The sequence below is a fragment of the Primulina huaijiensis genome, chromosome 8 (assembly GCF_012295235.1).
Source record: "Primulina huaijiensis isolate GDHJ02 chromosome 8, ASM1229523v2, whole genome shotgun sequence".
Taxonomy (NCBI): Eukaryota; Viridiplantae; Streptophyta; class Magnoliopsida; order Lamiales; family Gesneriaceae; genus Primulina; species Primulina huaijiensis.
The window spans coordinates 5,109,691-5,126,947 of record NC_133313.1 but is presented as its reverse complement, the minus strand read 5'-3'; the positions used below and the strand labels follow the sequence as shown (position 1 = coordinate 5,126,947).

Here is a 17,257-nt window from a genome sequence, read left to right as displayed (position 1 = left end):
TATTATTGTATCAAAATGAGTAACGTCGACATATCAAGAAAAATAAGACTATTTGATTCTTGCCCACTGAAATACTTTCACAAAATTAGACAAATTGTGATTTCCACATCTCACTTGAGAACAAATAACGTAGTAATAAAAACAGAAAGATAAATAATTAGAAAATGTCATTGAAAAAGAAATGAATGACTATACAAACTCAAGACACACTCGAACCAAACATGATGGAAATTTACAAAACCGTGTTGATATGAAGTGCTTTAAGAAGTGAAGTAGCCATTTGTTTTACCAACACTTGTCCTCCTGAACTTTGCCCATCTCTTCGCTCCTCGATCAAATTCTGAAGCTTCTGAGGCAGATCGTTCTCGACAATCAGTTGCTTTGGACGAGGATGATGCTCATATACAGACTGACAACAATAATAATTTCAAAAGCCATAAAATGGATTTACATATCATTTCAAGCAATCATCCAGTTATAAAAGATGAAAATTTCGGTAAACAGATTTACTTGCAAGGATAAGATTACTTGGCACTTATGTCGCAAGAACCTCACCAGAAAAGCCCACATACAAATGAACAGTTAAGGGAATTCATTTTCATGCTAATCTTTCAATCAAATTATGCTATTCAAACAGTTATAAATACACATAACCACCCGCCAAACAAGAAACTTTTCTTAATATGACCATCATAGAAACTAGAGTCACGTATTTGGCAATCTTTCTAGATTTTATTACAATTAGCCACTTTAGTTGGCATAATTAATTACCAGAAAGAACCATTCTTACTCTGACACAAAAATGCTTATTCTGGCAAGAAATGGAAAATTATAACTACCAATAGCCAGATGGATTATGTACACAGTGAGAAAAGAGTGTTCTATTTGCACTCTTCACTAGAACAAGAATTCATTTTAACATACACAACAGGAAAAAAAAAAGAGTGGGAGTGCCAAGAATTCATTAGAGACCAAGATTAAACTATATGACATGCAGAAGATATGAACAAATGTGAGAACTCAGCTGCACACCTTAATCAATTTAAGTAAATTCAGACGAGCTATTGCATCCGGATGGTCGAGTCTAGAAATTAACAGAGGAGTTAAGCCATTAACTGCAAGAGTAGTATTTATTCGAGACGATTTCCTGCATCATAAAAACACATATAAACAAAAAGCAGAATCAAACTAATAATGACTTGCAGTTACTTGATACAGCAGCTAAACTGACAAAGCCAAAAATAACTGATGGTTCTTTCTCTTTCATTTTATATTCTCTACATTATTTTTTAAAGTTTATCGGTTGAACACTGCCAGACCATCACTGATTAATGGAAATGTTTAAACATAAGTCTTTATTACAGAATCATGGTTATGACACTCATGTGAACAATTTGCAGATGGATGATAAAATTTATTTATTTTCCTACACAAGATCGTGGATGATTTAAGGCTGGCAAACTTATTCACTGATACCAATTCAGTAAAACAAGACGCTTTATAGGAATCTATAACTTTTGGACCTAAGGTCATCGGAGAACAACCTTATGAACAAAGTTAACAAACATTAGCTAATTCTTAAGTTGAATTCGTTGATATTAGCATTCAAGGTATCTATCACGGGTCTCGGCCAAATCCCCCTGACCAATGAAAGTTTTTTTTTTTTTTTGATAGGAAACCAAATTTATTATAATAATATGATTTTACACAATTTCCGCGGATAAGAAATCCGCAGGTACTGTACAAAAAATTTAATTGTGCCCAAAGCTAAATTACATCAACTTTGTACCCTCACTAATCATATTCTGTATGAATTAAAAGCAAGAATCTCACAAGCAAGTTAATTTCCAGTCCCTAACCAACTCAGAGATCCCTAGATGACTGTACTCTTTCAAGTTTGTTGACCAAGCTGCAATTCTGAATTTAATTTTGTCCCACACTTGATCGACGGAATCCGCAACATCATCGAATATTCTTTTGTTCCTTTCCAACCACAAGGAACAAAATACGTAATGAATTATCAAATACCAGAATTTGCCGAATTTTTTGTGTATTTGATGTTCGATTCCCGAAAAGAAAAGATCTCTTGCTTGTCTCGGAGCGACCCACTGAATGCCCATCTCATGTAAAACTCTGGACCAAATACCCATAGAAAATGGACAATGCAAGAGCAAATGATCCTGATCCTCGTCCTTATTTCTGCATAAGCAACACCACTGCGGGCTCAAAAAACAATTCTTCCACCTTCTTTGCACGGAGTCGCACGTAGGAAGTTTTCCCAAGGCCACGATCCACGAGAAAATTTTTATCTTTTGTGGGACTTGTATTTTCCAGATATTATTAAAACAAGTGAAAGAATGTGAATTGGGCAAACTGAAGAAAGAGTTGTAAAAGGAACTAACAGAAAACAACCCTGAAGGATCTCCCAACCAGACTCTGTAATCCTCAATTCCCATCTGCAATCTTACGCTCTGTAAAACACCCATCAAAATGATAAATTCCCCAAACTCACTCTCCGTAAGGTCTCTTCTAAACCTGACATCCCAAATGATAGCCTCACTACCCCCAGTATTGACATCAGCTAAGAAATGACTGATAGGTTTATTGACAGAAACCGAAATACGGAATAAAGAAGGAAATCTAATTCTAAACGAGACATCTCCCTCCCAAATATCCTCCCAAAAACGAATTAGATTACCCTGCTTAGGCACCCCCCCTAACAAGTTGATGGAAAGCCTGGTAAGACCGAAAGATGAACTTCCAAGGACTTCTGAATGTCATTGTCTCCGCCAACCCCAAATCCCATCCATTTTCCTGTATCCCGTAAATGCTCTTGATAATTTTCTTCCACATCGACCCCCTTTCCACTGACCCTCTCCACCACCATTTTCCAAGCAATGCCTTATTTCTGAGACATATATCCCCCAACCCTAGACCGCCTTTATCTTTAGGTTTACACACTTGCTTCCAACCGACCACGTGACAATGTTTTTCCCCGTCATCTGCATCCCAAAAAAAGTCCTCATCATTTGCTCCATCATTGTAGCCACCTTTACTGGAACTTTGAAAAGTGACATGTAATAGGATGGCATTGCACAAAGCACGGCTTTAATCAAAATGAGTCGCCCTCCCCTCGATAGGAATGATTTTTTCCAACTTGCTAATTTCTTATACATTTTTGATAGAACAGGTACCCAGAATTCCATTTTTGTGGGATTACCTCCCAATGGAACCCCGAGATACTTGATAGGCCAACTCTCTTTTTTGCACCCAAAAGACATCGCCAACTCATTAACTTCCTCTTCCGAGCAATTCAAACCCAACACCAAACTTTTTCCCAAATTAATTTTCAACCCAGAATGTCTGCCAAACAGTTTGATTATGTCCATTAATGCCAACACATCATTTTTCGTTTTTGCGAATAACAAAGTATCATCCGCAAATTGTAAGTGCGAAATTTCGAGATTCTCTTTCCCTACTTCAAGCCCCTTTAGTTCATTGTCCTCCCTTGACTTGTCAATCATCCTCCCCAATGCATCAACAACTATATTGAATAGAAACGGTGATAGAGGATCCCCTTGTCTTAAGCCTCTCTCCCCTTTTATTTTCCCACATGGTCTTCCATTAATAAAGATCGAGAACGATACATTAGAAACACATCCCTTTATCCACCTTCTCCATCTCTCCCCAAAACCTTTCATGCGAAGCACGTAATCTAGAAATCGAAAATCAACATTATCATAAGCCTTTTCAAAATCTATTTTGAGCACCAATCCTTTCTTTTTCTTGCGCCGATATTCTTCCACAATCTCATTTGCTATGAGACAACAATCAAATATCTGTCTACCCTTAATAAACGCGCATTGATTCTCCGCAACGGTTTTACTCAAAAAATTTTTCATTTTATTTGTCAACACCTTAGCCAATATCTTATACAAACTCGTAGTCAAACTGATTGGTCTATAGTCTTTGATCTTTCTCGCATCGATTTTCTTCGGGATAAGACAGATGTACGTCTCATTAGTAATTCCATTTACAATCCCAGTCTCGAAAAATTCAGCAAACACTTTCATCAAATCCACTTTCATTGTCTCCCAATTACCTTGGAAAAAAGCCATTGTGAACCCATCCGGCCCTGGAGCTTTCGAACCATTACTGTCATAAACCGCTTTTTTAATCTCCTCCTCATCGAAAGGTTTTTCCAATTCCTCTGCGTCAACATTCTGTATAGGACACCAATTCAAACCATTAAGACTCCTCGCTACTTCATCAACACTCCTTCCGTTATCTTCCGATTTCCTAAACAAGTACCCGTAGAATTTTAAAATCTCCTGTTCGATTTGTTGTTCATCAGTGACCACACTCCCGTCCTCTAGTTCCACCTTGTCTATCAATGATTTGTTCCTTCTATGAGTTAGTAATGAGTGAAAGAATTTGGAGTTTTGGTCCCCTTCTTTGAGCCACTTGACTTTGGCTTTTTGACTTTGAATCTGAAAATTTCTGAAAGACAATGTTTCCAGCTCACACCTCAATTCACTTCTTTCTTGATTTAGCTCATCCGACCAAAAACCTGCTGCCTCAATTCCATCCAACCGCTTAATCTTATTGCTCAACTCTTGGAATCTGACACCCACGTCTCCAAACACTTCTTTGTTCCAAATAGAAACTTTTTTCTTGGTATACTTCAGCTTTTGCATGAATTTGTACCCTTCCCACCCCTGAAAATCCCCGTTCTCCCACCATGTCCTCACTTGTTCTTTGAAGTCTCTATGTGACAACCAAGCATTTTCAAATCTAAAAGGAGTGGGGCCCCATTTCAGCTTAGTTGTATCAAGCAATACTGGGAAGTGGTCAGACGTAATTCTTGGCAACACCGTTTGTCTAACTGTGGGAAATAAATTACTCCAACCCCCCGAGTAAAAGAATCTATCCAAACGACAACAAATCGGCACCGCTCTAAAATTTGACCACGTGAACTTGACATTCAGAAGTGGTGGGTCATGGAGTTCCAATTCTTCTACCAAACCATCAAAACAGGACATGCTTGTACTTACTGATTGACTATTCATTTTTTCCCCCAAATTCCTTACTACATTGAAGTCCCCACCTAGACACCAATTATTTCCACAGATTGTTTTCAAGCCCGCTAATTCATCCAAGAACAATTCTCTCATTCTTGGTCTAACCGGTCCGTAAATGGCGGAAAACCACCAAGTTGTCCCATCATTCCGATTAATTTCAATTGATACTGAGAATTCCCCAATCAAATTATTAGTGACTATAACCTCACGGGGATCCCACATGACAAGGATTCCCCCTGTGGTTCCAACCGATGGCAAACACACCCAATCCACAAATCTTGATTTCCACACACTGGCAACAAATTTTTTATCCACCTTTTCTCGTTTTGTTTCTAAAAGAACCACAATATCCGGTTTTGATTGTCGAATAACCGTCTTAACCAATTGTCTTCTTCTCACTGCCCCTCCACCTCTTATATTCCAAGAGAACAATTTCATTAGAACATGCATGATCCCTTTGAATTAGAACCTCTATCATAAATAATGCCACAAGTGGTACTGAAGTTGTACCCTTTCGGACATTTTTCATCTCTGTCATTACCATCCACCTTAGTAACCTTACCAACAATTTTCTCCTCCACATCCCCTGTAGTTATATCTCTGTCACAACCAGGCTGTCCATCAACCCATCCTATCCCCCCTCCTAAAAAACCACTAGACAAACCCAAAGCTGAGAAGGATGATGGTAGAATGGAGTTAAGCGAGAAAGAATGAGAAAGAATGGAAGATTGAATACCTTTAAATACCTGTCCCACGAAACGTTTTGAATTTTCTGGTAGCTGGTGACTTGAGTTGTTTCCGTTCGTCGATGAGAAAAGCCCGTCCAAAGCTACTGGTTCTTCTTGAGCTGTATCAGAATCTTCATCTCTGAATGAACTGTTGCTTTCGGATTCCGAATAATTAAACTCCGCGTTTCGCAATTCATCTTGAGAATCTTCAATGTCCAACTCCTCTGAATCTTCCGAGTGGACATCCTCAATGTTTCTGTGCATCCCCCTGAAAATTAAATTTGTTGTTGAATTCCCCCATAAGACTTGTGGTTCCTTTCCAGTGACATCACTTTTCATTTTACTTCTTCTGCAGTATGTTATCCAGCTCTTATTATCTTTTTTGCCATTCCTCTCTAGTTCACCTGTGGTACCCTGGCCCTCATCCTGCTTATTATTCATGGAATCAATGGAAGATTTCCTGAATTTTGTTGCGTCTTTTGGATCAATTTTGCTCAGTATCTTGATCACTTTTCCACTATGTGAGTGATTCGCGGAATCTTGTTTTTTTCCAATCTTATTTGGTTGCCCATTAGATTTGTCGGACCCGCTTGACTCTACCAGCTTCTGTACTGATGTTTCTGTTCCACCTCTTTCTCTTGAGTCTTTGCTATTTGTTTCTTGGCCATGTAATACCTCCTGTATTGACTTTCCATCAACATGCCTTCTTATGGATTCCTCCTTCGCTGACAGTGTCCTATAAATGTTGTTGTTACCCCATCCCGCCAAAATTTCCTTCCCATTGACTACCACTTGAGCATATGTCTGCCTTTCATACTGATCATAGCCCTTAGTATCAAAGGATTCAACCCTAATTCTGATGACCATATTCCTCTCTTCCAATGGAATATCCATCTTTGTTTTTATGAAACCTCCTTCAGTCCCCTTCACCTTAATCTTCGCTGCCCCGAGTACTCTGAAATGTAGAGTGTCAGCACTGATAGCCAACAATCCTCCACAATGCTCACCAATTATTTTAAATGTAGCTGGTGACCAAAGATCCCAAGGTAGTCCACTGATCCATATCCAACTATTGCAACAACTTTCTACCGACTCCATAATATTGATTTCTTGTGACCACCCTTCAAATTCCAGAATCACACCGAAATCGAAAAAACCTTTTTTCAAATTGACGTAGAAGGAGAACTCTGTTACATTAGAAGGCCACCATAAGGCTTTATTGGCTTGGAACGGAAATAGCTCAATTTTCCGATTTGTTTCTTTCCCAAGCACTCTTTCAATCAGCTCCCATGAAGAATTAACTCTACCTCTGGTGACAATGATTGCTTCATTCCATGTCTTCTTCAGTCTCCCATTATCACACTCTTCCGAAGATCTTGTCATGCCACTGTTACAATTTTTCCCCAAAGCTCTCTCTTCCTGTTGATTTATCTTAGGCATTACCTGGCCAACTCCTTGAGCACGACTAAGAGTTGTAATCCTCCTCTGATAATTCCCTGTCAACAGCTTATCCAATGCATCTAAAATTTTACGCCACCCCTCTGAATTGAGCCCGCTTGGTACAATTGTAGTCTGTCTTCTACCCTGCTTGTTATATTTGGACAACTCTATAAATAGTCCACGATTGTTACCGAAAACCTGGGTTGTAAAGACTGCGTTCTTTCCTCTATACCGATGGAAATCCGATCTTGGTCGGTTCGAGACAAGGTAATCTTTAAACCTCTGGCAGATCCAGCCCGCCTCCTCGTAATCAAAGTCCAGCATGTAGCTCTTTTTCCGGGTACTCTCAGACCACCAAATCGAACGACCCACAGTCCCTACCCTCAAGGAGAATATTTTGAACTCAATCTGAACCTTTTCTTCCCGGAATCAAAGCTTAGGACCAGGTAGAACATACCCCCGATTCCCTATGTAACTCGAATTCATATCAGTACCGATTCTAGTAATATAAGACGAAATCAACAGATGAAACCTAACTTAGAAGACCCGAGAAAGAAAAGAAAAATGAAAGAGATGCTGGCGACCGCTCGCCGGTGCCGATCGACAAATAATATCGATCGACGAAAAAGGAAAATCGATGGGTTTAGAAAGGAAATTGGGTGAGAGCGATGAAACGGGAGGCAAACATGAGAGAGAGCATTTTTCAAAAAATTCTCTCTCTAGGTTTTAGCATTTCTCCCTGACCAATGAAAGTAGTTCACTTGATACAAACAAAAGGAACTCACACATCTATACCACTAAAGTTTATTTTAATGCATAAGCCTGCAAGCAGTTCAGATATTCCAGGAAAAAGTAAGGCGCTCAATAGGAAAAAGAGGCCCTCCTCACGCAATTCATTTATTATTTTATTCTAGACTCTTTGAACCAGCAATGACATCCTGAGCGGTCGCGACCAACAGTCAGCTGCTGTTGGCTCGTTGGTAAGATGAGAGCTTCAAGCGTGATTTCTGGAGTTGCAGCCCCCACACAAGCATAAATGAGGGTGGCCAAGGCATGCCAAATTATTCATATATCAATGACAAATGACATTCATTACTATCTATTTTATAACCTGCTGCATATTTAAAGTAGGCTAAAACTAATTCTTATAAATCAGTTAAAAGAAAGAGAAGTGATCGATAATTTAATAAGCAGAGCTTGACAATAAAAACATAAATGAGATGCATGATGAGAAGTGCATATAAGATATATAGAAGGTAAATAGAGAATGTTTGAAGTAGAAACCAGTACGTGATCATTTTCAAGAATGGTTCCAGTATGTGCAAGAAGTGCTGCTCCGGACAGCACTGGAAGAATTTGACTAGTTTCTGCACAGCATCCTTTTTGAGTAAAGCTTGTTCCACTTTCCTGTTTTCATTGTCATGGGCCAAGCATATGGCAATTGAATCTAAGGCAGTCACAGACCAGAGCTCGTCTTCAAGAAGGCTCAAGTACACATCCAATCCTCCATGAGCCCGTAATTGCTCCCTTGAATTCCGTGAAGCATGGGCCATATCACATAAAAGAGGTAACGCATACTGTTTCAAAGGGGAATCTATCATAATAAATTGCATTATATGTGGAATTATTCCATTTTCTGCCGCCTGCTCTTGTCTCCTCTTGTTAATTTTACAGAGGTTAAATAGTGCATTAAGTACCTTAAGCAAAAGGAAACTTGTTAGGTACATATCCAGTTATGGATAACATGGCATATTCAATTTTAGGCAAGAGAACAAATTATAAATTGTATTTCAAACAAATTTCACATTGTTGACAGAATATGTTTACGAATCTTATCTTTTAATAATAAACTAAACCGTCTAAGTCGACAGTCCAGGAATTGTATCTTCTATAAAAAAATCACTTTCTTCACGAGTAAGCATATCTCCTAAAGATTCATCTGCAGTTGTTCCTTGACTCAGTTTCTAATTCAATTACTACAACAAAAAGTTGTTTATTGAGGAACCACCATGTTATTCAATAGCATGACACATGATGCTTAATTACTTCATATCAATCATCAACAACATAAAAAGAAAAAAGTGCATCTTCCAAATAACAGCACTGTTCCCCTTCATCGAAGTACTCTTGTTCTGATACTGAATTTTCCAAATTGTAAATAGAAGAAAAAAAATCCAACCTCGTGATGTATTTGTGACACAAGAGCACCTTCATTGAGATCGAGGTTTGGGATTAAATATTTGATTGCCTCGGCTCGCTGAAGATGTTCTAAGCAGTGTGGATCGGTTGACAGATGATTAATACACTTCAACAACTAAAATCACAAAATTATGAGAAAATTAGACCGGATCGAAGTCCGAAGATCAAGTGCAATTTTACATTCAGAGCCTTCCAAGTACCTTTAGCAGAATTGGGGGTTCTATCTTATTGAACATCTGAAAAAGACGACTAAGCAAACTTTGGCTGCACATGTAAGATTTGACAGCAGTGTCTGCTGTGGCAAACTCAAGTAGAAGGTCTGCCACCTTTTCAAGATATTCCCGGGCAACGTCAACATTCCATGGAGATACCATATGAGAAAGTAACCCAGATGATGTCGCACTCCCTGGTCTAGCATTCAATACTCCAGAACCAGACAGCACACCAGATGCTGCATGGGATGCAAGGCCCAGAGTGGTAGCATTTCCTACATTAGATGATAAAGATCCTAACTTCTTATTTGCAGCTTTTGGCGAACTTCTTGGCAGTGAATCAGCATTAGAATTTTCCCTTCCACGTCCAGAAACCTCTGGCAAAAATTTTAAAAACAAACATACGACTTTGGCGTTTAACTTCAAAGATCAATAAAAGTGCCAGTCCATCCCCAGTGCAATGAAATAAAAATTCATGAAGAGAAAGGCACGGTAATAATATGAAATGTTTCAGAATGCAATTATCCTCATAATCACCTGCAAATTCAGCCATCAAAAAATCAAGTCCATTTGTCTTCTTGTCGTTAGATGCATGTAATACTGGCAGTATGCTTTCGTGTTTCTCCATACCCGAGAGATGCCGCACATACTCTAGCTGACCTGAAAAGTGGCGAGATGGAGGTTCCTTATCCAATAAACTCAAAAGGGGTCGAACATTTTCTTGCTGGCTAGCAGTGGTAACAGACAACCCATTAGATGCTGCTTCAAAAGATTTTGGGGCACTGTCCGTGGGCATTCTACTTACTGCATTTGCACCTCTTTGCAGCTTTACATCAACTTCATCTCTGGAAGAGTCATTCTTCCACCGATCTACATTTTCCCGATCTCTTGAAATGGCTGAAAAGTGATCTCTCATTACAGGTGCAGATCCTCTTTCTGAATCTGGCACCTTAAAAGCACCTGAGGCCTCCATAGTAGCAATATTTGATCTAGGTTTCTCAATATCTGGAGCTAAAATTTTTGAATCAGGAGAATGCGATGTTGAAGCTCGTGAAGGTTCTTGTGCTCCAATTTGTGATACATAATCTCCCTGCTTAACTTTAAAGTGATCAGGATGGTCGATCCCATGATATGGAGGATCCATCTGTACAAAGGAAGGCTTGCTAGAATCCAGAGGACCAGATCTCGGTCTTGGAGCTAAACCATCTGGAGGAAGTCCACCTCCACTAGATATAGCAGCTAGACGTGTTGCCTCATTCAAACTATACAGAGTGTTAATAAGCCTGAGTAATATCCCATTCTTTCCGGCTATACGACAGAAATCATTTCTAGAGGTGGACTTCTGAAGCTTGAAAACCTGCCACATACCATCAATAGCCATGTGAACCATTTCTCTGCATGTGAAGAAATAGGAATGTGTTAATGGGTAAACAGATAAAATGCAACCAACTATGAGTATTTATGGCTTTTCAGAATCTGAGTCTCGTAATGGTTATTCACTATTAGGGAGCCAGAGAGTCAGTGATTTTGGAATAAAATTATATTTACTAGGTATGTAAACATTTTTTAATTCCAAGCTTTCAAAATCTACAACACACACAAGGGCTTCCATTACAAACCTATATTTTGCATAGTCGGCCTCCAAAAAGCCCACCAGGATCGGTATACCACGACAAGCAATAAACATCTGAAGCGTCAAAGAACTGGAGAAAACAAAGATTTTAGCATATGCTCAGAAGGATTTTGGTGATAAAAAAAAAGGATTTTGGGGAAAGATCAACACGGTAAATGAACAACCCAACCTCGATTGACATAGTTGCTGCATAAAGTATGCTGCTTCCATGCGAACTTCTCGAGGACGATCGGGCACAGCAAAACCCATCACAACAGGAATCTAAAAAATAACCAATTGATAAGTAAGATTCACAAAAAATATTCTAATTCACTCAATTGATTTAGCTAATGAAGATATTTCACAGTATAATATTGCTCTGTCGCAGATATATATATGTTATTTATGGTCAACAGATTAAAAATGCAACTACGCCTTTAAGTAATGAAATAGCTACATTGTTAAGCCTATTTAAAGCAGCGGAGCAGGAGAATGAGCTTTTTCCCTGCAAAAATATGAGTTTGAAAATGAGTTTTTTACCTGCAAAAAATGTTCTCTGCTTTTGCCAAGGTGGCAGCAAAATATGAGTTTGAAAATTAAGCGAATCGATTTTGAAGAAAACTTTGAGAACCTAACAGGATCAATAAATTAAACCTCAATTGTTAGTTACATCGGCAACTCCAGTATGTAAATTAGTTCATAATGGCGACTGCATTCACCTTCTGAATATGTGTGTTACATTGGTACAAAACTTGGTCAAAGACCCTACTTGCTTAATTAATTCAAGAGGAATTGATGCTTGCTTTGTTTTTCTCATATGCAGTCAACAGATGAAGTTGGGAGAATATGAGCAAAATAACCATTTTCCAACAAACGGCATGCATTTATCACAGCTTTGTGTGTAAAGATAAATTTCCTTGGAAATTTGAATTACAAAATTTTCATGCTCTGTTGAACTTCCCCTTTTGGGGACGTTCAGTGCGTATAAGCCACACGTTTGTCGTATTCCATAACCAACTTCCATTAACTTTTAACCACATCCATCTGTCTCTTCATTACACCATTTGTCTACATGATTCAGAACCCTAAGGGAGGCAGAGACTAACAAGGCATGCAAAATACTTACAAGCCCAACTAGACACGCATTCTCCTGAAAATCAGTGTTGTCTTTGATTATTTGGTTCAGAACTTGAAGCACTGAACATATGACCTGAAATTTACGAAGGCATTATCAGCTGCATCTATCAGGCAACCGAAAATTAACTCATTTTCTTGCAGATCACATACACGAGGTCTGGGAACCTCTAGGAGTTCCATTAGAGGAAGAAAACCATGCTGTGTGGTGAATACTATTTTCTGTTCAGGCCGTTGACGAAAAAAAGTGTTCAACTTCTGACAAACAGATACAATCACATCTTCTGGTTCATCTGGTCTCAATGATGACACTAGTTTGCTAAATTCAACAGCCTGCAACAAAGAAACATTATCGCATTCTTAACAAGCTAATCAGTTATGCACTTATTTTGGAAGAATAAAATATAGAAATAAAGTGATGATGCCACAATGTTGAATCACAATTCATAAATTAAATCCAATTTAAGCAATCTGATCATTATCCACAGATCTCAAGTCTGAAACACAATTACATGGATAAAAATGAAAAAAAGTCGGGCAAATTAGTCAGCCAAATCCAACTTAAGCGATCATACCAAAATCCATAAGACAGACTTCAACTTTAGGAAGAAAAAAACCCATAGAGTAAACAAAAATGAGAAAATGGAAACATCAAGCAATATTAATAACAAATACCTGAAGGTGAAAAAGATTTTCTCCAGGTAATTTATCTTCGAATCCCTACAAAGCAAGTATGGGTAAACAACATTTAGGCATTTATATCTGAAAACATAAGAAATCCAGTACAATATGTATATTGTACCAGAGCATCAATGTCAATTACATCTTCCTTCAAAACACCCATCATTAGACGCAGTAGATCACCACCATTTTCCTGTGCTAATTCATTTTCCATTTGTTTTTGAGCAATTGTATCCCTTAACTTGGTGGCCAGATCATTCTTCCCACTGTCAGAGACTGCATAGCCTCGTTTAACATGTGATGAGGATGCAGAAGTAGAGGCTTCAGCTCCCCGATCCTCAAAGTTCTCTGATGGATGAAATAAGTCATCCAAAGAAGCATCACCAGGAGTGTCACTGAATCTACTCAGCTCATTTCCTCCTGAGATTACTGATGACTTCTCAACCTTCACGGTCAGTAACCAACAGCCATCAATGTCAGGATATTAAATGATAGACTGATAGTAAACATTAGCATAAAATTCCCGTTCAATAAAAAGACACAAAGTAACAATCCAACGGGGAGATACAGTCTGTGAGTATTGTAGAAGATAAATGAACTGAATAAGAATATTTAGCAATTAAATAGATAAGGAACCCGACAAAGTGAAATGGTGGATGAAGTAATTAAGCTATAATCAACGAAAAAACTAGTTACTCTTGTTCTTTCTAATAACTTAAAGGATCAGAATGACATTGATGATTTCAGTTTTTGGTCAATTCTGCTTCATTTTTCTGGATTGCATGGTGGGAAAACTTGGCAGTCTAATTAAATTGCAGCACGGTAACATATAAACCATTAACTTGTATGAGTGTTCGACACAACTTTGATTAATACGTTGACTAATGCAATTTCAATGTAAACAAGCAAAAAATACTATAAACTATGGAAGCCAGTGACTGCCAACGAGCTAGGATAATATTTTCCACTTATGCTTTCCTGGGTTCACAAGTATTGGAACTACACAAGCCACAGTGGCTCACTAACACATTTCTATTGGACAGTGTAAGTAGAATCGTCATGTGCAATTGAACAACCATGGAACAAAAATAAAAACAACCTAATGCAGGTACAAGAATAACCGACATTCCTCAAAAAAAAACGAATAACAAACATTTCAAATGACCAGATACACCGATGCATAACACAACTAAGATTTATGTCATGAAGGCTCTGTTGAGAAATAAAATAAAGTGAGAGGTTTGATCAGTCATTATAATATTTCCCTCAAATAAAAGATTATTCATATGTGAAGAGAGATTATTCCACCCTCAGTAATATTGACTCAATATCCTAAAAAATGTCCTTGACATTCCATGTCAAGATAGACATACATCAAAAGACTGACTATATCCTAAAAAATGTCCTTAAAATTCCACGTCAACTTCAAGTTAGACATACAGCAAAGAGAATCCATAAAAATATCAAATCACCTTCCGAGGACTATACTCTTGGCTCTTTTGGCCAAATTTTAGTGTGTCCTGCTCTGTATTGACCGAATTGACTTTTCCTTGAACACTTTTAGCAACTGCTTTTTTCTTAGTCGACTCGAGCCGTTCAAATTCACCATTGATCAACATTTCAGGCTGGTGATCCAGGTTGGATTTCTCAAGTCCCCCAAAATCAGAAAGTGGTACCTCATGACTGTCTACCACGCTATTTATACTGGGTTGTAACGGTGATTTCTCGTGAATAGCAAATGTGGGAACATAATCTGAAATCATATCTTCCTCCAGGCTATCTGCTCTTTCCTCAGAGTGAGGAACATTAGATACATTGGTCCCAGAAGACATGCTGATTCCCGCACATTCAGATGATAGCAACCCTGTTTTGATTTCCTGAACACCAAACAAGGTTCACGAAAGCATGGTAAAAAAAGCATCTCTCATGGAGTACAAACATGCAATGGAATATATATAACACAATGCCCAGAAAAAAGAATGCCAGAAAAGAGGCAAGTTTCAAACAAATTTTACATTACATTCTCAGCAGGAGATATTTCAGCATTATGACCTTGTTCACCTCTACTTAATTCAGTATGCTCAGATCCAACGTCCTCAATGGTTCTGCAAAATTTTTAGATTTGAAATGCATAAATATTGTACTATCCCGCTAATAACATTTATTCTATCACCAAATAGATTAAAGTTTAAAAATAAAAATTGGTATAAGTACTCAATTATGTTTTGTTCACAAGAACAATAAGTATATAAAGGAAACGCGTGGGAGACCAAATCCAGTACAACATCCAGTGAAAAGTGGATAATTATTTTATGATTTTGGCTGGATCCAAGTAAGTTTCTTAAATTTGTATCTCCAGCATGGATCCATCGTCTAATAACACTTGAAGTTAAAAATATTTAACATGTACTTCCACCTTGAAGTAATATCCATATCAAAATCAAAATCAAAACTACTAAAAAGTACCAACTGTAAAACAACACAAAAGATATTTTCGTTTTATGAGTGTGGGAAAAGCAAGAAAGAAAATCACTACTAATATACCTTAATGATTCACTATGACGTAGAGAGGTCTGCAGGGCACGCCTTGAATTTGGTATCCAAGGGTGTGAGAGTAATGTCTTCGCGTCTGGCCTCTGTCTAGCATCCTGAAATATCACATTAAAAATTAAAGGCAACATAAATATATACATATGATAAAATGTCAATGCCGTAGTAAGGATAAGGCAAGTTTATTCATGGATAATAAATTACCCAGGCACTTTCAGAAAGTTATTTTCAAATATTCTCTCAGAAATTTGGAACCAAGTTGAGTTGAACACACCAACCAAACACCATCATTACACATAAACAGTTAAATATAACAAAAAAACCATGCAAACAGAAATCGAGAATATCTTCCAGCTGACCTTCTTAAAGCACTGACGTAGGAAATCGGTAATATCTGCAGATAGACCATCCGGAATTGGGGGATGCTCGTCCTGGGAAAGAACAAATAAAGTATCTAGAACAGAGAAGCAATTATAACAATAAACGCACCAGTTTGTTTTATTGCACAAAGAATGGATATCGCCTGTACAGCGTGTTCATTGGTTAAAACTTAAAAGTACGAGTAGTCTTAATTTTTTATAGTTAGCACAGGGTGAAATGTCATATTATAAATTGGAAGGGCTGTAAAACAATATAATTCTCACGAGGAGCAGCAATAACGATGGAGGAAATGCAGATTAAAATTATGATAACCCAGACCTGATTTCTACCTGCACAATCCTAAATAGGGCGGGCATAGGCTGAAGATCATAATATGGTGGTACACATGTGAGAAGCTCGATGACAGTGCAGCCGACACTCCAAATGTCAGAAGCAGCACAAACTCCTGACATTTCAATGACCTGTGATGGTGAACACCAATATGACAGCAGAATTACCTAAAGGACACAGTAGACTTCATGCCTCTCAGGAGTTATCACTGATAATTGTAACACTGGATAACTTACTGATCCAATGTGTGAACTAAAGTGTATCATGCATTGTGTCGAACTAAATTAATAGTATGCTACTATGCTCCCATTAGAAAGTGTGGAAATAAGCATTGGCATTAACATGAAACAGAGTAATGATATACAGGGAAGAATCACAGTTTTATCCACCCAGGACCATGGAGAAATCTTGAATTGACTTGTGTAAGTTAAACCAAGTACACTTCATGCCTCTCAGGAGTTATCATTGATAATTGTAACACTGGATAACTTACTGATCCAATGTGTGAACTAAAGTGTATCATGCATTGTGTCGAACTAAATTAATAGTATGCTACTATGCTCCCATTAGAAAGTGTGGAAATAAGCATTGGCATTAACATGAAACAGAGTAATGATATACAGGGAAGAATCACAGTTTTATCCACCCAGGACCATGGAGAAATCTTGAATTGACTTGTGTAAGTTAAACCAAGTACACTTCATGCCTCTCAGGAGTTATCATTGATAATTGTAACACTGGATAACTTACTGATCCAATGTGTGAACTAAAGTGTATCATGCATTGTGTCGAACTAAATTAATAGTATGCTACTATGCTCCCATTAGAAAGTGTGGAAATAAGCATTGGCATTAACATGAAACAGAGTAATGATACACAGGGAAGAATCACAGTTTTATCCACCCAGGA

General features: G+C 37.9%; 1 protein-coding gene across 3 annotated transcripts in view; it reads right to left on the bottom strand.

Annotated features, from left to right (window-relative positions):
* Positions 1-51: 51 nt before the first annotated feature.
* The window catches only part of LOC140983589 (MAP3K epsilon protein kinase 1-like), a 19,095-nt gene continuing 1,889 nt past the window's right edge, over positions 52-17,257 (bottom strand). For 2 of the 3 annotated variants that reach the window (XM_073450680.1, XM_073450682.1), the window contains 17 exons: positions 16,348-16,479; positions 15,997-16,068; positions 15,632-15,735; positions 15,108-15,192; positions 14,560-14,964; positions 13,209-13,532; positions 13,082-13,126; positions 12,560-12,739; positions 12,399-12,482; positions 11,463-11,554; positions 11,280-11,363; positions 10,198-11,054; positions 9,649-10,037; positions 9,429-9,563; positions 8,540-8,946; positions 1,033-1,147; positions 52-409 (listed from right to left, as the gene is read on the bottom strand). In XM_073450680.1, coding sequence (XP_073306781.1) covers positions 233-409; positions 1,033-1,147; positions 8,540-8,946; positions 9,429-9,563; positions 9,649-10,037; positions 10,198-11,054; positions 11,280-11,363; positions 11,463-11,554; positions 12,399-12,482; positions 12,560-12,739; positions 13,082-13,126; positions 13,209-13,532; positions 14,560-14,964; positions 15,108-15,192; positions 15,632-15,735; positions 15,997-16,068; positions 16,348-16,479 — 3,687 coding nt within the window. In that variant the 3' untranslated portion in view covers positions 52-232. The remainder of the gene's footprint in view (positions 410-1,032; positions 1,148-8,539; positions 8,947-9,428; positions 9,564-9,648; positions 10,038-10,197; positions 11,055-11,279; positions 11,364-11,462; positions 11,555-12,398; positions 12,483-12,559; positions 12,740-13,081; positions 13,127-13,208; positions 13,533-14,559; positions 14,965-15,107; positions 15,193-15,631; positions 15,736-15,996; positions 16,069-16,347; positions 16,480-17,257) is intronic. The other variant, XM_073450681.1, reaches the window with a different exon arrangement.